General features: G+C 45.6%; 1 protein-coding gene across 1 annotated transcript in view; it reads right to left on the bottom strand.

Moving 5' to 3' along the window:
- Nucleotides 1-430: 430 nt before the first annotated feature.
- PLEKHO2 (pleckstrin homology domain containing O2) overlaps nt 431-22,202 on the bottom strand; it is a 39,739-nt gene continuing 17,967 nt past the window's right edge. The window contains exons 4-6 of the mRNA XM_072613890.1: nt 14,443-14,547; nt 11,012-11,110; nt 431-4,803 (exon numbers count right to left, since the gene is read on the bottom strand). Coding sequence (XP_072469991.1) covers nt 3,583-4,803; nt 11,012-11,110; nt 14,443-14,547 — 1,425 coding nt within the window. The 3' untranslated portion in view covers nt 431-3,582. The remainder of the gene's footprint in view (nt 4,804-11,011; nt 11,111-14,442; nt 14,548-22,202) is intronic.

Raw genomic sequence — 22,202 nt, 5'->3', positions numbered from 1 at the left:
CCTTTGAAGAACATGGCCATGCTTGCTGTCATGCTGATGGCTGGGGGTGGGGGGCAGTCCTCACATGTTGTCACTTGCTACGGTCACCAGCTCCTCTGCAGGAACCATTTCCAATTCCCCTCCATGGACTCAGAAAGATAACAGTGGAACAAAACTGACTTGGGGTGGGGTGGGGGACTGAAATCAAAGGTGCCTGACTGAAGTTCAGAAGGCTTGAGAAAAGGAACATCACTTCCAGGAAGCTTAGAAAGAAGGGTCAATGAATCTCTCCAAGGGCCTGGATCCCAAGGACCTGAGCCGGCCAGACCATCTTCTCTCCAACACCCAAGGCTCGGTGTCTGCCAGGGGCTTCAGTTTTGGTCCTAAGTCCTCTGGTCTTCTCTCCCCAGCTCATAGTCTTGTCACCAACAAACAGCTCCAGGGCAGAGACTTACTTAAAAAGGGCTTTTATTTCCAACTCTCAAAAATGATGTTGTGTTTTAGAAGCAAAAGATGCTGAATGCTATTTCTCCTCCTCCTCCTCTTCTGGACAGGTGGGTGAAACCACCACCACTATTCACATTTGTTGTCCCCCTTTACCTCTTTCATTAAGAAAGGAGAACCCTATATGTGGAGCTGATGCCAAACTGGCCTTAAAAATGGATTGGACTGGAACAGGACACAACAGATCAACCTAGATCAATGATTCAGTTTTTTAAACCAGGCCCCATAGAGAAGGGGCAGTGGGGAGAGATGTCCTCATAGGGAAAGAAAGGACGGTGGGAATCTATTAACTCATTGGCTCTTATTTACATGAAATATAGGCCTGGTGCCTACTCCAGGGTGCCACTTCTTCTTAGAGACCCCCATCTTTTTCTCTCTGAGCCTTGCTTACTGTCACTTCCCAGGAACTGGAAGCCCTATAGTAACCTCCAGAAATGGGAGGTCCACCACATCTCCCATCTCCATTCAGCCCTGAGTGTTACGGAGAACTAAGGTGTGTGTCTCAAAGTTACAGGGAGCTGAAGACTGTCAGCAAACAAGTCCCCATACACCTCTCTAAAGCAGAATTCTAGGAATAAGTCCAATTACACCCCATACTTCCAGCAGCACCCTGGAGAAAGGGCAGCTTTACTCATGGCGATATCTTGTGTTAAAAGATAAAATTTCAGTAAATAAGGCATCAACTTATATTGCTAATCTCTGCTGTAGCCAATGCCAGCCTGCAGTTCCAACATTTAATGACTACTGTGTGCAAGGCACTGTACCAGGGTGGCATTATTACCCAGGTCTATGGTGGTATTCTCTTTTTTAATCCTTCACTAAACAAAAAGTGCTCATGCGAAAAAAAAAAGTCTGGAAAATGTCTGAACCCAGCATAGATTTTGGGGGGCCTTTTGTGAAATTTCCAGACTGGGTTAGGCTCCTGAGAAGGCATTCTGCGGCTATCACAGGTAACTATTCATTACATACACCTGGGGATAATGAGTTCCAGGTTGTTCCTTCGGAAGCAGCTGATTGGTACCAAGACCAGCTTCTGAAAATGCAGAGTCTGGTCTTGGTGGGTGGAAGGAGGAGGCCAGGAAGGCAAACATTGCCAGACAGTAAAATGAATAATCTGTGTGAGATACAAGACGAATTGACCATGGTATCTCCCCTCTACCACCCTGCCCTTCCCTCCCCTACAAACCCTGACAGAGGAGATAGTTTGGAGGGAAAGAAAGGTAGAGAAAATGTAATTCCTATCACTTCACTAGTCCTTCCTTCTTTCCACTCAATCATCCAAATCTCCAGCCCCAGGGAAAAGTAGGTGTATGATTAGGAAGGAGAAAGGTGAGGATAGAGGAGGACACAAGTTACCACCAGATTCAACTCTATCCCAGATTATCCACATTGAACTTGGTGGAATCTCTCATCTGGCCCTGGCTGGTCTGGCTGGTCTGGCTGAGAGGAATTACTCATTCCCAGGACAATTTCCATCAATTCAATTACTGTAACTAATACCACTCAAATGAATTTTTTGATCATTTACAAGAAATGGCCTGACTGACATCTATGACAGCTCTTTAACCAATCCAGGTGAAGGGAGGTGACTAAATATATAGACAGATAAATGTAAAGGTCACTCAAGGAGGGCAAAAATTATGATCCTCCTGGAGGTGTATTTATTTTGCAATCTAAAAAAATGGTTCTTTTGAGTGTCCAGAATTGAAACGAATTAAAGAATTTGGGTAGTCTAGGTCACAATCCTGCACAAAAGTAGGGGGATGAACCAGGTAAGCTCTTGAGGGCCCTTCCAAAGGAATCATGGAAACCTACATTGGCTCAGAATTCCATAGCTAATTGGTCCCCTAAGGTCAAGCAGTACTCCTCCTCCTTATCTCTCCTTATTCTGCAGCAGCAACCCCCCATCCCGCCAGTCTGGGAAAGGGTCTCAGCTTGATTGTTTGAGTTTTAGGAACTAAAAAGTAGAAAGACTCAAACTCTTTTTTGAGAGGCACAGGTAGATAGTTCATCTAGGTAGTCCTTGAGTATTTGCCCCCAAATTCCCTTTCCCCAAAGGACACAATAAAGTGATGCGATGATGTGCCCTAAAGCCCAGAATGTAAACTCTTGGCACACTCCCAACCCTCTTCAGGACATAGGGTTAATAATGGTCCCAAAGCTAAACCAAAGTGGCTAAGACAACAAATACTGAGACATTAAGAATAATCAAAGGCAGCCATGACTTTTCTCCCTGAGTGGGTAGTGGACACTATCATCACTCATATCTCTCTGTGCTGACCATGTAGGACCTCAGGATAATGGCAGAGGGGAACACATCCCAAGAAATACAACTGGCCTAGTCTCTAGGGACCATCCATCCCTGGAGAATCCTGGGTAAATTATGTGTCCCAGATACTTCATAGTTCCCTCTTAAGCTACTGATCAATAGCTCCAGCCTAGACCATGTTGGGAAAGTCCTAGTCCTAGACTCAACCCATGGATATGGCCAGGCAACGCCAGACAACAATTCCCCATTGAAAGGAGGAGGAGAGAGAGAATTTCCAGAACAGTTACAGTGTATGACTGTTCTCTTCTGGAATAACTGGCCTTCCATCCAAAGATACCTTTCCTCTACTGACTGATCCACCACTCAGCCTGATTTTACCTTCAAATGAGCATGCAGATGACCAGAAGGTGAGGAGACCACACAGCAGAAATGAGCCTGGATATTCGTGGCCACCCCCATAAGGATCCCCTTCCCTGTGTCTGAGGCCAAGCACCCTGAGGCATCCTGGGTGTATCCAGCTATTTGGGGTTAGATGTCGACCCCTGCAGGGCTTCAAGACAGAGACATATGATTGACTGATTTACCAACCAGTCATCTGGTTTACTAATGGGCTGTCATCCCTCGACATAAATGAAGGGAAGACTTCACTAGAAAGAGAATATTAAAGAGAAGAGGAAAGGGGGCCATTGCTAAGAAAGTGGCTGGACAAGGAGCAGGGCTCAGCTTAGACTCATGACTGTCTGCTGGCCCAGTAACAGCACTGGTGAATAAAAATTTTGAGGGAGACCATAAAAGGGAAAAAAAAGAAGAAAAAAGTGCTTAAGCATGCCCTAGGGAGCACTTCTCCTATACAGAGTCACTAGGTCCTTCTGCTTTTCTCTCTGCTTCTCTGTCAGGGTGGTCGATGGTTCCTTGTTCAGTTCTCCTAAAACTTTAATTTCTTGCAAGACTTGGGTCGCTTGCCTCAGCTGCTCTACAGCCTGGTTGAGCAACGTCTCGGCATTGACAGGGGGTCCGTTTCCCTCCTGAGCATGCTCCAACTCCCTGCCTAGGACCTGGCTCAAGAGCTGCTCAGTCTTTTCCCTTTCAGAAGTCATCTTCTTCTCTATCTTGACCAGCTGGTGCCTATATAAGGGCAGGCATTGACCCTTGTCACTCTCAGTCAGCAGATCCCCAAGGGAGGCACATCGGGGCTGCAGTGATGGCAGTCTAGGAGACTTGTCCTGGAGAGTTGCTCCTGAGCTCTCCTGGGCTCCTTTGTCCTCTAAGGCAGCTGAACTGGGCTCTGCAGGGGCCAGCTGCCCCTCACCCTCTTTCTGGGGAGTCTTCTGGTCTCCTCCATGCTCCATGGCTCTCGGAACACCTGATTCTAGAACATGCTCAACTCCATTTGCATTGTCAGTCAGGCCATTCACTGAAACTTGGGAACAAGCTGGATCGGGATCAAGGGTCTTGGAAGCCTGGGAGTCTTGGCATTGCTCTAGGCTGGTGGTCTCACTCCCCTTCAGAGATGCTTTTAATTTCTCAGACAGGATCTTTGGTGGAGGGGCTGGGGGTTTCCCTCCCTCCTTGGAAGCAGTCTCTGAACTGGTGGGTTGATCTGATTCTTTGCCAGCAGGGGTAGGAGGCTCTGGGCTTGGATTTTCCCAGCTTATTTTCAGTTTGTCAGGCTGGACCTTGGGAGGTGGCTCAGGAGGCTTTTCTAAGCTCTTGTTTCCTTCTGTCAGGTTCTCCTTACTACCTCCAGGTAGGGTCGAGGTTTCCAAGTCCTCCTCAACTGTTTCTACCATACCCTGGTGCTCGGGATGGTCCTGAGGATTATCTGATGCAGGAGCTGGGGTACTCTCCTTTGCCTCTGGTTTTTCAGTACTATCTTCCAAATTTGGCTTCTCTGGATCCTGGGAAGGGGGTTTGGTTGGAGGCATCGGTGGTCGAGGTATCTCTGTAGGAGGGGAATCGCTGATGTTGTTGCTGGAAGTAAAAGATGGCGGCCCACTGTCTGGCACATCAAGGTCCAGCCTCGACAGCCCATCTGAAGCAGCACTGGCCACCTGGTTGGGGGAGAGAAGAGGAGAGACTAAATGCCATCTTCCACAACTACTATCACTCTAGGCATGGAGAAGGCAAAGCAGAGAGTGGTGAGGACAGCTTACAAATGATACTAAACCTCTTCCCAAAAGTCATTGGAGTCAGGGGGTTCAAGCAATTGCTTTAGGTAAGTTTCAGGGTTGCCAGGCATTTACTCTACTCTGTGCCCCTCCTCCTCTGCCCCATACACACACAATAGAATTCTATGACATTCTAAAGGAACCTGAATATAAAGGAAAGATGTAGTTTATTATTTATAATACTTACAAATGGGAAAAGAGCACTGAGCTGAGAGGCAGGGGAGATAGGTTCTAGTTCCAGATTGGTTAATAACTGACATTAAAGCTTTTCTGTTTGGTGTTTTGGGGGCTTTTTGGGAGGCTGGAAGTATAACCACTCACAGACCCAATCCCACTGCTGATTGGCACAAAATATTTGACTACCTTGTCTTTCTTGGGCCACCTGATGGGCCTCTGTTCCCAAGGGACCATCATATTGGTTCTGGACTTAGCTCAGATGCCTAATCAGTTTCAGCTCAGAACTCTCAAGCTCAAGGGATCCACCAATCTCACTCTTCCCAAGCAGTAGCATTTTAGGCATGGACCATCAAGCCTAGTCAATTATGTGACTGTGGGCAGGTCACTGAACATCTCTGGGACTTGATTTTGACTAGAAGATTTCTAAGGTTTCTTTTAATGTTCTGTGACTCTGTGACTCTCTCCTTCATAGCTATGGCCTGATTTCTTCTGAGTTGGGCTTACCAGCATACATGTTATGGACTTAGTCTGTAGTTGGGGGATAAAATGGAGGGAGGCAGAGAGAATGAGCCTGAGCAGGGTCCATAAAGTTGTGGCTTCTCCCTACCAAACTGGGATGGCTTTTCCCACATCAGCTTCACAGCACCACTACCTTTGGAAAAAAAAAACAAACTATTCCTAGGACATCATGGACAGCAACGTTCTTCTAGTGAGGAAGAGTTCTGAACAAGGACAATGGACCAAACTCAAGTCCAGTGAGTTGTGTGGAAATCAAGGAAGCCACCAGCCAGTAAGTCAATCAGTCAAATACTGGGCACCACAAGAAGATGGCTAGTAGGAAAAGCTGTGTAAATATTAACAGAAGAGAACAATAGACTGGGCCTCAGGATACTTGGGTTCTAGTCCCAGATCTCTCACTAATACACTGTGTGACCAGGGACAAGTCTCTTCTCCCTGGGCCTCAGTTTCCTCATATGTAGAATGAGGGGTTTAGACAAGAGGATCAACATGGTTCCTGTGGTAGAAACTTGCTGTCTTCCTGGAGACTATTCATGGTCTCAGAAGCTTCATAAATACCATTAAGTAGGAAAAATGGGAAATGCTCCAGGTATTCTGTAAAGACCTGCTCTCTAAGATCCGCATCAACAAAGTGCCAGTCCTGCTCCCCGTCCCCCTTCTCCACTCTTATACCACTTGTCTGGTGTCCCTCTCTTCCTCACATACATTTTTTTCCACCCCTCCCCTACTCTCACCCCATTTCAGATGAAATTTTGGAGTGGGGTGGCAGGGTCAGTAAATGTCCTCCGTAATTCTATCTGAGCTCTGTCTCGCACTCCTGCTCCAATCACCCTCTGACTATTTACACCACAACATAGAGGGAGAAATTGAAGTACAAAAGTAGTGAACAGAGACATTCTACAACTGATCAGCCGTAGAATTTGAACGTCTTCTCCCCACCCTCATTCCCCTCCCAAGTCCTCTTCTTAACAGGCTACATTTTTTTCCTTTTACATTCAGGTATGCTCAACCTTCTAGGGGATTGTGTCTGTGTATTGTGTCTGATGGGAACAGTGGTGTAAGGAAAGGCAGGTTCCCCCTTCATCTCCCAGGTTTCACAAGGGTCTAAGAAGAAACCTGCCACTGTCTGTCATAGACAGGAAGTTGTTATGAATTGGGATCCTATTTAGAAGAAGAAAAAAACAGCCACTCAGTAGTTTCCCCAGACACCCTATCTTGGCTCTAGGAACCGGCACAGCTATTCCCAAGTGATTCCTAATCCAGTGAGTCCTCGGGTCTGCTATCCAGGGGAACATTCACCCCGAGGGAAGAAGGAACAGTCACAAATACAGGAGAAATCCAAAGGTTAAGTAAGGGCCAGCCCCAAAACCACAGTTTATTTTCAGGAGGAAAGAAAACAGTTGCATAATAAACATATCAAAAAGTCCCTCTTCCTCCCCACCTCCTTGCCTGTCTTGAGGGTTCTGTGGAGCTGGGCCATGATGACTCGCTCCTCCAGCTTGCCCAGGGCTTCTCTGATCTCTGAAGAGTCTGGGTATGTTCTGCAAAGCAGGGATCCCACCTCTACCCAGCATACCGATCTCTCCTGAGAGATTCTTTCAGATTCATGCAAGGTCTAAGCAAGGGCCCTCTCACTGTACAGCCTAACCTGTAAGACCCAGAGATTCTGTCCGACTGCTCAACCACAAAGACACTCAGATATACAGCCTCCTCCTTCCTCTCTTCTTGCCTCTTGCCCTGATCTCAAGATCTATTTTATCCCCACTGAGACCTGGGTCCCTCAATTCTCTCCAGCAATTTCACTCTTGCTCTCTCTAGCGGCTAGCTCCAATTCTGCCCCCAAAACATGATCAGCTTTTCCCAATTTTGGAAACAACCTTCACTTTCTTCCTTTCACACCCAAGCTGCCTACCTGAATGAGTGGTCTGTTCCTACTGCCTCCCTTTCCTCTTCTTTCTCTGTCTTTGATTCTCTGTCTCTGTCTGTCTTTATCTATCCCTGCCTTTCTCCATCATCTTATAAGCTTTTCTCTCTCGATTAGGCAACTTGCCACAGTCACACAGCTAGTAAGGGTCTAACGCCAGATTTGAACTCAGCTGCTCTATCCACTGAGCTGCCCCTAAAACTGCTGCTCTCTCAAAGGTCACCCATGACATTCAAACTGCAAAATCTAACAGCTTTCCTCCCATTCTCTGACCTATTGCTGCATCTGACATATCTTACCAGGCCTTTCCCACTTACAATTCTCTCCTCTTCCATTTTGGGACACTAGGACACTGTCCCAGTATTGTAATGGCTTCCTCGTTTATCTCTCTCCTCAAGTCTCTTACCTTCTCCAAAACATCCTTCACATACCTACCAAACTGATTTTCCATAGCTCAGGTCTACCCCTGCTCACAAAATTCCTGTGGGTCCCTATCAATTCGGGGATCAAATGAGTATAAGCTCCCTTGTGCAATATTGAGCACCTTGCACAACCTTCCTCCTTTCTGGCCTTATTTTACTTGATGACCATCATTCACACACTCTGTAGTCCAGATAAACTGCTCTTCTAACTGTCCCTCCCACAAGCCACTCCATCTCCCATGTCTCTGCATTGGCTGTTCCCCACATCTACAGTATAGTTCCTTCTTAGTTCTGTCCCCTGAAATCCCTAGCTTCCTTCAAAGCTCAGCTCAAGTACCACCTTATACATTAAGTCTTTCCTGGTTCTCTTAGCTGTTAGTGATTTCTTCCCCTTTCCCCCACCCATTACCTTGCATTAATTTAGGATAATATAAACGTGTGTCTATATATACAGACACATACATGAACATATATATTATATATTTCATCTCTATATGATTTTCTATCATCGTATAGATACATATATGTGTCTGTATAAAATATGATCAAACATAAGATCCTGGAGGATAAAGACTTTCATTTTTGCTTAGTATGTAACGGGAGCTTAATAAATGCTGGCTGATGGCCTGGTTCTCTTCCTACTTCGAGGACCATTTCATGGGCTCCCCTTCCTCCTCTCACCAGCTAGAAGTGTATATTCTGGTCTCAACTCTCGGCTCTCCTCTCCCTTGGTGATCCCACCCATGCTCACTGCCTCACCTATGCCCTCTGCACAAATGATGCCCAAATCGACATTTCCAGCCCTAATCTAGCTTCTGAGCTGTAGCCCTGCATTTCCATTACTCAGTGGCTATGTTCCCTTGGATGCTTCCCTCTTGTCCCAAATCAAATGAATTATCCAAGAATTATTACTTTCATTGCATTTAAGAGGGAACGCTCCATCTTCTCCATCCCTCTCCCGTATCTGTTAATGGATCATCGTCATCCTGGTCACTGTGGCTCAAAACTTCAATAATATTGGACTCTTCCCTCTTCCTCAGTCTCCAAATCTAGTCAATTACCAAGCCATTCAGTTCTTCGCTTATAACTTCCTTCATCTATATCCACCCTCCTTCCTTGTTCCCTATACTAGTGCCCTAATTCTACCCCTTCCTAGTATTACCTCACTCACATACTAATATCATATCTTCCTCAGTGGTCTAACTATGTATCCAGTCTTTCTTCAACACTCTCCAAGACACCAGCAGATTTACATTCAGGAAGCACAAGTCATTATCTATCATTGCCCTACTTGAAAACAAAACAAAACAAACAAAAAAAAATAACAACTCCCTACTTCCTAAATAGGCTCCAAAATTCCTAGTTTGCCATTCAAGGCTCTCTACAATCTGTCCCCCAAACACCTTGCCAGCCTAACCTCCCAGATGTATAGAAACTCCAAAACTCCAACCAACTTGAGCTTGGCAAGTCTTTTCTATTTCTGGCTCAGCCTTTGAGCATGCCTCTGCCTAGGATGGCTTCCTCATCATCTCTGCTCATGAACATCCATCTTTTGAGGCTCAGCTTACATGGCTACCGTCTCCTTAAAGTCTTCCCTGCACATTCTAGCCAAAAATCTCCCTTCCTCCTCTGGGAAAACAGAGCACTTTGTTTAAGGCACCTAAGTGACATAGTAGATGGAGCACTGGATCCAGTCTGGAAGACGGGAGTTTGAAGACACTTACTAGTTATGTGACCCTGGGCAACTTCTCCTAAGTAGCCTCAGTTTCCTTATCTCTAAAGCAGGGAGAGTAATGGGAGTCACCTCCCTGAGGAGCTGTGAAGATCCCCCATGTAATTTAGTACATGTAAAATCCTCTGTAAACTTTAAAGCTCTCTATAAATATCCGCTGCTAATGCTGTCATTATTACTCCTCATGCCATTTCACACGTATATTTCCAACTCGGTCAGAGGCTCCTGGAGAAAGTTCAAATGAGAGCCTTCTGCAGCATGCCCCTTGGTGCATGCACATAGCAGAGAGCAGACAGCCCCAAAGTTCTTACTGAATGACTGTTTAGACAATAAACACAGCCACTTAGCCTGGCTCACACACACACACACACACACACACACACACACACACCCCTACACACCTCTCAGAACAGTTTTTCTCCCCCTTTTCTCACCAGCTACTCAGCTTTCAGATTTCCTTGGAACTCTCCATCATGTTTTCCCTGCCCTGGGTACCTCCTCCCATCTCTATCCTCTCCCCACTTTCAGCTCCTTTTTGTGTGTTGTCTTCCCCTGCCCATTAGATGGTAAGCTCCTTGAGGTCAGACACTGTCTTTGGTTTTTATTTGTATCCCCAGTACACAGTAGGTGCTTAATAAATGTTTTATTATTGTTGTTGTGTTTTGTTATACACACCCAGAAGCTAAGAGGCACACACAGTCACATATGTGCAAGCACACCATCTCGGGCACACAATCACACATTTGACATTCACAAAAGCAAGCAAACACATATTCACCACTATCCCTCCAGCTTTATCTAAATAAAATAAAAGTCCCCTTCCTTTGGACCCTAACCATGACCCTATTTCATCTCATGGAGGTATATGGCCTTTGATCCCTGCCCCAGGCCTCAAGGATGTGCACTAAAACACCAGCCTATCCAGGGGCCCAGGACAAAGCCACGGTGTGGTCCTGTACCAGGCACTATCCTGTGCCTGATACTAATACTGACCCTTCCCCCTTCCCCAGGATGAGGGGATTCTAATGGACAAAGACGTAATCTCTGGGGATGCTGGCCCCCCAGACCTCACCAGCTGTTGTCTGGTGACAAAGGAGCTATACAAACCCCACCCTCCTTCTTCCCGGCTGCCTGTATTGTAGTTACCCCTAGTGTGTGTATGTGTGTTTGTTTGTGCATGTGTGTGTGTGTGTGTGTGTGTGCGTGTGTGTGTGTGTGTGTGTAGGACTAGTAGGAGAGAGAAGACATTTGTGGGGAGGGCACCCAGCCCTCAGTTAGGCCCTAAGCAGCCTAAGCCACAGCCAGAATTGTCCTCACCTCTTTCAGGTGGATTCTTGTAGGTGGCCTGCGCCGCTGACCCCCTCTCACCCGATCCCGGGTCACATGTTCCAGGGCACAGCTCTTGTCCACCTTAACCTGAAAATGTTAACAACATTAGAGTCAGTTGTCTGTTGGAAGCCTTAGAAGGAAGAAAAAAATACTCTGAAATTAAATCCGAAACAACTCTAATCAATTAACAAGTATTTATTAATATATATGTATATGCAGATGAATTTATAGATTAGGCACTGTTTTAGGTGCTGGGGATACAGTGATAAAAATGAAACCACCCCTATCCTCAAGAGACTTATATTCTATTGGGAGAGATGATATATGTAGGTATGTATGTAAATACATATAAGGTAGAGCTTAAGATAAGCTTTGCAGGAAACACAGGGTTCCAGAAACTGGGGATCCCTACTTGTTGCCCTTCTCCATCTCTCCTCATCACTCTCAAGAACTTCTGGAGGCACTAGGAGCATTTCAGTAGGTCATATCCCATTACTGTGCCTCAGTTTCTCCATCCATACAAGTGGGATAGTAATTTCTACATCCCCAAAATTACTCTCTACTTGAACTGGAGTGACAGTATCTGTCACATTCCTGTACCTCCAACTCATTAGAAATCTGCCTCAGGAAATTTCCAGTTGTGTTCTAGGCCCTGCCATGGAGCCCCGGCCTTCCACAGCATTCCCTAGGTTCACAAGGAGTTGTCCACCATAGGAGGAAGGATGGACACCAGTCTCTTACTTCAGACACAATAGGTATTGTCTCCATGTAAAACAGCACAGAAACAGAGGAAAACAGATGAAAGGAAGGAAGAAAGGAGAAAGGGAGGAAGGGAAAGGAAGAAAAAGGAAAGGAGGAAAGGAGAATAAAAGAGAGAAGATGGGAGGGAGAGAAGGAAAGGGTGAGGGAGGGAGAGGAGACAGAGAGGGAAGGAGAGGAGAGGAGATAGAAAAGACAAAAAAAGGGAGAAGAGAGGAGAAGACGGAAAGAGAGAGAGAGAGAGGGAGAGGAAGAAGAAGACCTAACCTGGTCTAAGTATGAACCTTACTCCAGCTCGAAGAGTCAATTGCTTGGTACTGCTACAATGGGAATTACTCTCAATTCCTGCCTAAGCCCAGCTTTCATGAGTTTTGCAGCACTCTCAGGAGCACTAGCAAAGAGATCAAACACACGTATAGCCTCCCCAACACTCTCAGAAAGTGAGTCAGTCACAATAGTCCATCTTCATGTGACAATGAAGAGCTTCCTCAAAGGGGAAAAGAGCCAATGACATGAAGCACTTAGCAGGATCCTCCTGGGGAGGTGATTAGGTGTGTGTTCGTCCTTCGTTGCCGAAAAAGACCATGCCATCTGAAAAATGACAACATGACTTGCACTTGACTCTGTTTTGAGTGAGGGAGGGCTGTGCAGGTCACCAGCCTCACTTCTCCTCCAGAGCCATCTGAATCCAGTGACCAGATATTTATCAGGATGACTGGAGATGACCCTGGATGAGGCAGTTGGGATTAAGTGACTTGCCCAAGGTCACACAGCTAGTGAGTGTCAAGTGTCTGAGGTGAGATTTGAACTCCTGACTCCTGCACTGGTGCTCTATCCATTGCACCACCGAGCTGCCCTGGGGAGGTGGTACAGTGGAAAGAGGACTGGATTTGGAGTCAGAGGACCTAGGTTAGAATCCCAGCTCTTATATATACTGCCTATGCAACATGGGGAAAATCATTTAACTTCTCTGGGCCTCAGTTTCCTCATCTATAAAATGGGGAGAAAGAGTTTAGAGAAATGACCTCTTAAGTTTTCTTTTAAATAAAAATGTATGACCCCAGGAGCCTATAGGTAAAAGCTAACCTTCTCAGTAAAAACCCAAGTCTGCTCACAGTATTGGTCCTCTTTCAATGTCTCAGGCCAGCATGAAAGGAAGAAGGAAGGAAATGGGGTGTGTAGCTATGGCAACAATCATATCAGAAGACCCACTACAGGCGCTAAGGGTCCTAAAGGCAAGGCTGGCCTTTGGCTCACAACTCAGAGGCTCTTCATCCTCAGGACTGTTTTTTCCCTTCACCAAGGTCTGTACCCTCTATTTTTGGTTTTTATTTTTTGATCCCAGCCCATGATTTTATTAGCCTAGTATAGAAATTCCACTAATTCAGGCTAACAACGTCATTGTAACTTACAGTTTGAGAGAGCTAATTGGAAGCATACAAGGTTAAGTGACTCACCCAGGGTTACAAAGGCAAAAGTGGGAACTGAACCCAAACATTGTTGACTCCCAGATCAGGTCTCTATCACTATACTAGAATATGTCTTTCCTTATTAGAATTCCTGTATTTTGCATCCTAGCCTTTTGCTGCCAGTGACTGGAAAGGATCTGACTCATGTGAGCTAAGCTGTGCCTCACTGATGACAGGTTTAGTGAACTGCTACATCTCAGGTGTTCATACTTTGGGAGGAGGTAAAGCCTTTTTCCAAAGGAATCAATGGCAAGACTGATTTTCAATACTTCAAGGATTTGTGACTTCACCAGAGTGGGACCCCCCTCCACTGATACACATTGCAACCCCATATACCAGTTGGTAGCCTGATGATGAAAATCCATCACCCTGTGGCCATCACATGGTGATGCTTTGAATTTAGGAAGGTTGGTCCTCAGATAAGAGAGAAACAGTCTGTCCATGGGCCCACCTCCAAAGCCTTTCTAGATTGGGAGGACCCAGGGTGGTCACCCTGTTTGCCACATCAGAGCAAAACTTTTTGTGGAAGGAATAATAAGATTTATGAGAAGCAATGTGAGGGAGTGGATAAAGAGTCAGGATTCGGAGTCCTGTCACTGTAACCCTGGGCAAATCCCATAACTGTTCAGTGCCCTGGGCAACTTTCTAAGAGTGGAAGTCCCAGAGAGGATGCCAGCTTGCACTAGAGAGGGAGTTTCCTCATGCCAGGGCTCTCCACACCAGTGAAACCAAAGGTCTAGTCTGTATCTTTTTTTTCCCCTTTAAAGTAAACAAAGTACTTGGGATGGATTTCTTTTCTTTTTGGAGGCAATTGGGATTAAGTGACTTTCCCCAAGTCACACAGCTAGTAAGTATCTGAGGTCAGATTTGAACTCAGGTCTATTCTGATTCCAGGGGCGGTGCCCTATCCACTGCACCACCTAGCCGTCCCAACTTGGGGTGGATTTCAAAGCTAGTGGATCTGTCTCTGGCCTCTCTTCAAAAATCACTCTCACCCTGCCCAAAGATCACAGCTGGAGAAAAGGCCAAGCAAGAGCAGACACAAATGCTACTGTCTTCTGCTGCTGACCAATCTTTAGGGCTCTGAGCAAGTCCCTTCACTTTTCTGAGACTCAGTTTCCTTCTCTGTAAAATGAGGGAAGCAGACTAGATGACCCCCAGACCGTTCCAGTGCCAGCGTAGAACTCTCACCTCATCAAAGGCTTTATTCTTGCCTTTGTTGATGCCTTCATTGAGGGCTTTGATCCACGACTCCTTCTCCTCCCCATTCTGAGCCTGGAATTTGATGTCATGAACCTGTCAGAGAAATAATACAGTTTAACAGATTTCAGATGTTGTATCTATTAGGGCATGAGCCCCGGCCATGATCTGCAAGGTGACAGAGAACATAGTATTGGAAGACAGGACTGCACCCCATCCCAACACACACACACACACACACACACACACACACACACACACACAATCACTATTATTCAGCTTCCACCCGCAAATATTCTTTCAGATACACACATGTTTCTCAGCCAGGGCTGAGTTATCTACATGTTTAGGGAGTGGAGATATAATGGAATTACAATGTTTTCTAACTGCCAGACCCTAGTACGGTACCTGATACTTACATTTGGGAAAGGGGCAGTAGGTAGGAAAAAAGGAGGGGAATGAGCAGAAAAGAAGAGGGGGAAGGCAGAAAGGGCACTCCAAGGGAGCGTGCAACTGTTTCCAATTGGAAAAGCAGAACAAAGATGATGGAGTGGAAAGACCTCCAGGGGTAAATAAAAATAATAGCAGCTGACATCTATGTAGCACTTTAAAGTTTACAAAGAGTTCTCTGCTCACAACAACCCATGAGGTAGGATGTGTTATCCCCACTTATCAAACTGAGGAAACTGAGGCACAGAGAGGCCCAAAGACACAACTTGTAAACATCAGAGCCAGGATTCACACTCAGGTCTTTGGGCTCCAAGTTCAGTACTCTATTATACATCACACTTACCTCTATTCAATCCTGGTGGAAATGAAGCCAGCTCCCCTAATCACACACCCCTTAACCTCAGCTTGATGTCAGGAATCCTGGATACAAGATCTACCTTGGTCACTAACTCACTGCTTAGAAAAGATCCCAAATAACAACCAGAATCTGTCCCTGTCATTTGCCATCACCCTAAACTCTCTCCCTCAAATCCCTGCACCCAAGTCTTTCTGGCCAGAGTCCCTCCTCTGTTCATTCTGTGGTTTGCTATAAGAGCACAATTGTCTGCTGACAGAGTTCCACCTTCCCTCTCCACACCCCCTCTAGGACACAGGCTCCCTTCCCACCAGAGAGAAAGGGAATGGTAAGGAGAAAAGAGGGATCTCTGATTGATTTAATAACCAATTAACCTTTGAATAGTAGCTTAAATTTACAGAGTATTTCATTGTGTAAAAGCATCAGCACAAGCTTTATTATCCCCATTTTACAGATGGGGAAAGTGAAATTCAGGTATTCATCACCTGTTAAAACTGGTGGGGACACTGGACATTGTGTTGACCAAGAATTCTTAAACCTTTTTCATTTTATGAACCTTTCTGGTGGTCCAGCCAAGCCTATGAACCCCTTTTTAAGAAAAATGCTTTTAAATGTATAAAACACAATACATAATATTACAAAGGAAATCAATTATATTGAAATGAAGACATAAATTTTTCCCATCCTGATTCAGGGTCACCCAAGAGGTCCAGTAAGGCCCCACTGAAGAACCCTTCATCTAGACTGGGTCTCCTCACAGTGAGAGAACTGAATCTCTGAGAGGAAGAGAGATAGGATTCAACCCAGTTCTACTGGCTCCAAGTCTAAAGCTCTCACCACTCATTTGTTGGATTTTTAGAAGGCATTTCTCCTGTCTCTACTTTGTTATTATATATCCCATGCTATATAATACCTTCTCTTTGCAATTCATTATTATACACCTTCCTTTGCTTTTGTATTATATAGAAACATTCCCAGTCCCTCTCCTCACCACCCAAGCAATAGCATAGTGTATTCTATATGGTATTAGACTTGGAGTCAAGAAGATCTGGGTTCAAATCCCACCTCAGACACTTAGTAAATCACTAGCTAGACAAATCACTTAACCTCTCTGGGCCTCAGTTCCCTAATATGTAAAATTAGAGGGTAAGACCTGAGGGTTTCTAAGATCAGTTCCAGCTCTAAATCTATGATAGGCAGCTGAGTGGCACAGTGGATAGAGTCCTGGACCTGGAGTCAGGAAGACCTGAGTTCAAATCCAGCCTCAGATACTTATTAACTGTTTGATTATGGGCAAGTCACTTAACCTTGTCTGCCTCAATTTCCCTATCTGTGAAATGGGGATAATAATAGCACCTAACTCTTAAGGGTGTTATGAGAATAAAGTGAGGTAATATTTGTAAAGTTCCTTGTAAAGGAACTCCTGAAAGCCCCATACAAATGCTGCTATAACCTATGTATTATATATGAACTATGAACTAGTATTATCATCATCCTATGACTTGACCATGTACTCATTTGCATGCAGGTCATCAAGTAAGAACTGACTTCTCCCCTCCTCAGCAACAGGCCACGCAGATAAAGGACAGCAGCTCTGGCCTGGGAGTAGATGGGACACTTATCCCTGGAGAGACAGACAATAGAAAACAGTGCCCTCTAACCAATGCACATTTCCTCCATACTCCTAAGATATAGGTCTTTCTATTTGGGGCAACTCAGGGTAGTGCATTGAGTTGGAAGAATAACCGGGTTCCGCTCCAATGCTGAAAGCAGTAGCATAACGTAATAACTGCACCTGTCCCTCCTCATCTTGAACTCCTAACTTCCCAGACTTCTTTCAGTTCTCAACTAAAACTCCACCTTCTGTAAGAAGCCTTTCCTAGTCGCCTTGGACACTCATTCCTCTACTTGAGCTTATGTCCAGTTTAGCCTGTATATGTCTTGCTTGTACATAGCTGTTTGCATGCTGTCTCCCCCATCAGACTGTAAGCTCCTTGAGGGCAGAGACTGTTTGCCTTCCTTTGTCTAAGGAGTCCCAGCACTTAGCACAGCACCTGACACATAGAAGATATTTAACAACGTTTATTGACTTGACCAAGAGACAAGGAGACCCAGGTTTTTGTTCCACTTTAGTCACTAATTAGTTGTGACTTGGTCAGATCTCTTCATCCTTGAGCTCCTCATGTGTAAAAATGAGAGGGTAGGACTAAGCTGTTTTGACTCAGTGAGGGATACCCCATTTGTAGATATATTGGAGGGAACGGGGAATGCAGGAGAAACACACAAGGATATGCAAAGCCATCAGTCACCCAGAGTCAGCAGGGCCACAGCCACCTCCCTCTCACCCTAGGCACAGAATTCCCTATCTTCATCATTAATGATAAAGTCCCTTCTGCCCATCATCCCTCAAGGAAGTATTAGCTCTGGAAAGCAGCATCTCTTTCCCAGGAAATTACATTCTGGGCTAGAAGAAGAATGTAATTCTAGTTAAAAACATCATATCTCATTTATCCTTTCCAAAGTACCTTCATATTCATTATCTTACCTGATCCCTACAATCCCATGAAGTAAGCTAGAGGAGGATCAGTTGCCCCACTCTACCAATGGAGAAACAGAGGCCCAGAAATTTCAAAGGACTTTCCCAAGGTCACAAAGTGGCACAATGACTCAAAGTCTCCCAAGTTTTCCATGGAACCAAGCTGACTGGCACCCCCACCCTTTCAAGAATAAAAACATTTTTTAAAAATCTGGTCAATACAATGACCATTGGGTCAGGCTAGTGATCTCCCTACCAGAGTTCAAGGGCTTCTTCCTCCTAGGAACAGGAGCTTAGCTTCACACTGGGACTTTAAAAATGGGAGGAGGGCTTTTGAAAGGCCCACTCTTGTGCCATATTTTAGAATTCTCCATTCAGCTGTTTTAATTTCCCTAAGATATTTCAGGCCTCTCTCTTTACCCCAAATTAATAAAGGGCTGGAATGAGCTGGACGCAGGCCAGAGAGACTGCTTTCCCAGTATAAGAAAAGCAAAAGTGAGAAGAAAGATGAGAGGGAAAGGAAGAAAGGAGAGAAAAGAAATAAGAGAAAGAAAGAAGAAAGAAGCAAAAGGAAAAGGAAGAAAAAGGTTGAGAGCCAGTCAAGACAGCAAGGGCCAAAATTGAGCACCAATTATCCCAGTAGCCCTACAGGCTGGCTGACAGTGTCTGAGCATGACCTCATGGGTCAGGGGCGTGGGGACCCAGGGAGGCACAAAAAGGAGGGGTATACAAGACACTAGGGCTTTTGTTTATTTAATTAAAAGGGGAAAAAAGGTCCCTGGACTACACAGCATTGCCCACGTGACCTCCATGGCCAGGCCTGTGGAGTATGAAGGAGAACACACAGGGAGATAGAAAACATCCTGGAGACTGGTTGATGAGGGGGTTGGAGGGGGGAGAAAGGGATGGTGATGACCCACTCCAGGCACATAAGGAGAAGGGCATCTCTAACACAGCAGCCCTTCTTCCCAAGAGAACTGGACTGTCTCCCTGCCTGCAGGGGAACACAGCTCTAACAAGGAGAGTACCTTCCTTATAGTAGGCTCTGGGGGAAAGTTTGAGCAAGGGGGAGGGGGAAAGAGGGGAGAAGCTTGCAGCAGGAAATCAGATAGAAAAAAGGAAATGTAGTAGCCCCCAGGATCCCTGCCCCAAGCAATGGCTAAGGCTTCATAGCTTTCTCTTCCTCCACTTCTCACTGCTGGACAGAACTACATGAAGACAATAGTTACTGAAGGGGGTTCCCCAAAAGCAGGGGATCCATTAGCTCCCATAGCTCAGGCTGGACCAACTCCCTCCCCCCTTCTCCCTCCCCATTCTTTCACTCAAACAAGCAGGTTATTCTTGTTTTTACCCTCAGGAAAAAGGTAGAGGTTAGACTAGATAACCTCTAAGGTCATTTCCCAGGCAAAGATTCTATGGGTGCCCAGAAGCTCAACCAAATGGGGCAGATGGGGGAATGGAGGAGGTGGAAGATGCCCACTGTTCCTATTCTACCCTAGTACAGGTAGTTTATTAACACCCACCTGGACTATTTTAATAGTTTCCTAATAAAACTTAGCACTTCAACTCTCTCCAATGTCACTCACCTGCTCAAAATTCTCTCTGATGGCTCCCTATTATCTGTCAAAGTATAATCTACCCTAGACTCTGGAGCCATTTGCCCTTTCTAACTCTGCTACTATTCCCCCTTTAAGTGAACTACGCTCCAGTCACTCAGGTCTTTAGTCACCCTGAGGCCTACTCCCAGAAAGCCTTGGCTGCCCTCAGCCCTATGGGACTGCCCCACATATCCTTAGCACCCCCTTCTGTGAAGCCTTCCCTGATTCCCTTCCTCCATTAATAATGACCTTTTTACCCTCAGACCTCCAAAGTACTTTGTTTGCATTTATAAGTTATGTTGTATTATTTTGTTACAGTATGCTACATTGTTTCTTATTTGTAGTTATGCCATATCTCCCAATAGACTATAAACTCTATGAGAGCCGGAAATATGCCTAATCCCAACTTTGTTTTCTCCTGATCACTTAAAACAGCACTCTGCTCAAAGGAATTGCCTATGAAATTTCTGTTAAATTCAATTTGCTGAAAGCCAGGTTCTAGGGATATGCTAAGGAGTCCCTGGGCTTCTGCTCAGTTATGAATCATAACTCCTCATGCCCTGCCCTATCCTCTGAAGGGCAAGATGCCAAGCATATGAGGGTAGTCTCAAATGTCACAGGACCTTCCTTGGACACACAGGACACTAGGAAAGTCAAGATGTCACACCAAAGATGAAACTTCTGAAGGCAGAACAGTTCAGATCACTATTCCCGTGATCTAAGTCATCAGATACCTAGAATTTAGGGTTTCCAGATATTTTAGCTTTGTGGTTACAGACACTCACAGTCCTACAGTTAATCAATATCTCCAGCTTTGGGGTCACCTGCCCCTTAATGCTAAGGCTACTTGGGAAAAAACAAATCCAGGCCTACGATCACAAGCCCCACTGAATAAAATGAAATCTCTTTTTCTAATCCTTCCCCACTTCACCCCATAAAATGGGAAGGGGAGCTCTGGGATTCAATATAGGAGAAAAAGAGGGGAAGACGGGAAGGAAGGTGGTGAGACTGAGAAAGGGAGGAAGAGCAAGAAAGGAAAAGAGGGAGATAGTAAGAAGGGGAGAGAGAGATGGCCAAAAAAGGGTGAAGGAGCAAGAAAGGAGGAGAGAGCAAGAAAGGACGAGGGAGGGAGGGAAAGAGAGAAAAGGGGGATAGAGAGAACAAGAGAGGAGGGAGGGAGGGAGGGAAAGAGAGAAAAGGGGATAGAGAGAACAAGAAAGGAAGAGAGAGGGAAAGAGAGAGAAAGGGGGATAGAGAAAACAAGAAAGGAGGAGGGAGGGAGGGAAAGAGAGAAAAGGGGATAGAGAGAACAAGAAAGGAGGAGGGAGGGAAAGAGAGAAAAGGGGATAGAGAGAACACGAAAGGAAGAGGGAGGGAAAGAGACAGAAAGGGGGATAAAGAAAACAAGAAAGGAGGAGGGAGGAAGGGAAAGAGAGAGAAAGGAGGGGATACTGAGAACTAGAAAGAGAGGAGAGAGAAAGCAAAAAAGGAGGAAGAAAAAGTAAGAAAGGGGAGGAGAGAAGGAATAAGGTTAGGTAAGAAGGGAGAGAGGCGAACATGAGCCAAAGAACTCCCAGCTGAGGATTCCACAGCTTCTCCATTTTTGCCCTCTCTCACTCCATTTTGGATGTTTCTCAGAAACTGAGTCACCCAGAATTTCAACATAGCACCCAACTCGCCTCTGCAGCCCACAAAGTCCTCCAAAAGCACTTTAAACATCTGACCTTCCAGTTGTCCTGAACCATGCTTAGAGGTGTGGCCTTTCCCTCCTTTCTCCCCTCTTCAAGTTCACATTCCCATCCCTTCATCACATACCCCTTCCAAGTGGCTCCCGGGGTCATCTGGGCTTCTAGAAGTGGAGGGGGAGGGAAGTGGCTGAAGCCAGAGAACATCCGAACTGAGAGGGTCATGAAGAGCCTGAACCACTGCTCACCCTAATAGGTCATGCAAAAAAACAGCATCCAGAAAATTTTTTTTCTTTTTGTTCAGCTTATTATCAGGGAATACCAGGAGAGACAGAACACTGCCCTGTGAGACCCATGAGGCAGGAAACCTGCTAGCAAAGGCCCCCTGTTTCACCAACAGATCCCCAAAGCATATCTACTTGGGCAGATTCACACAGCGTCATACAAAGGCAGACTCCACACAAACACACGCTCCCACCCAAACCTGGGAGGAGGGCTGCAGGACCTAAACCTCCAACCTGGCTTAGCCATAAATCCATTCTCCCAAAGAGAACTCATCTACCAGACAAACCAGAAGGTCTGACTCTGCCTCCACCAGGGAGCAAAGATTAAGTAACTGCTGCCAAATGGCACAAACCTCTGCCCTAGTCCCGTTAACTTCTCTTACTCTAAAAAGTCAATACTTGTAACAGCAATGAAAAATATCAATATTAATAATAGCTAGCATTTATGAAGAGCTCTAAGGCTTGCAAAATGCTTTAAAATATTATCTTATTTTTCCTTACAACAACCCTATTATTGCCATTTTACAGATGAAGAAACTGAGGCTGAGGTTAAGTGACTTGCCCAGGGTCACATGGCTGGTATCTCTGCTCAGATTTGAACTCAGGGTCTTCCTGACGCCAGATCTCCTGTTCCATGAACTTGGACACTAGATTGTGAGCTACTCACTCGCAGGGAGCATCTTTCCTTTCTTTGTATCCCTGGCGCTTAGTGGAGCTCTTGGTTTACTGCAGGGGCTTAATAAAGGTTTACTAAGTGACTGACCTAGCTGCCTCCATCCTTGCTCTGGTTTATCCATCTTCCTCCAGAGCTCAGTGAGATCCTCAAATCTCTCTACTGCCTCC

This window comes from Notamacropus eugenii, chromosome 1 (assembly GCF_028372415.1).
Source record: "Notamacropus eugenii isolate mMacEug1 chromosome 1, mMacEug1.pri_v2, whole genome shotgun sequence".
In the NCBI taxonomy this organism is placed as follows: Eukaryota; Metazoa; Chordata; class Mammalia; order Diprotodontia; family Macropodidae; genus Notamacropus; species Notamacropus eugenii.
Note: the sequence above shows the minus strand (reverse complement) of the source record. Positions and strands in the feature narration are given on the sequence as shown.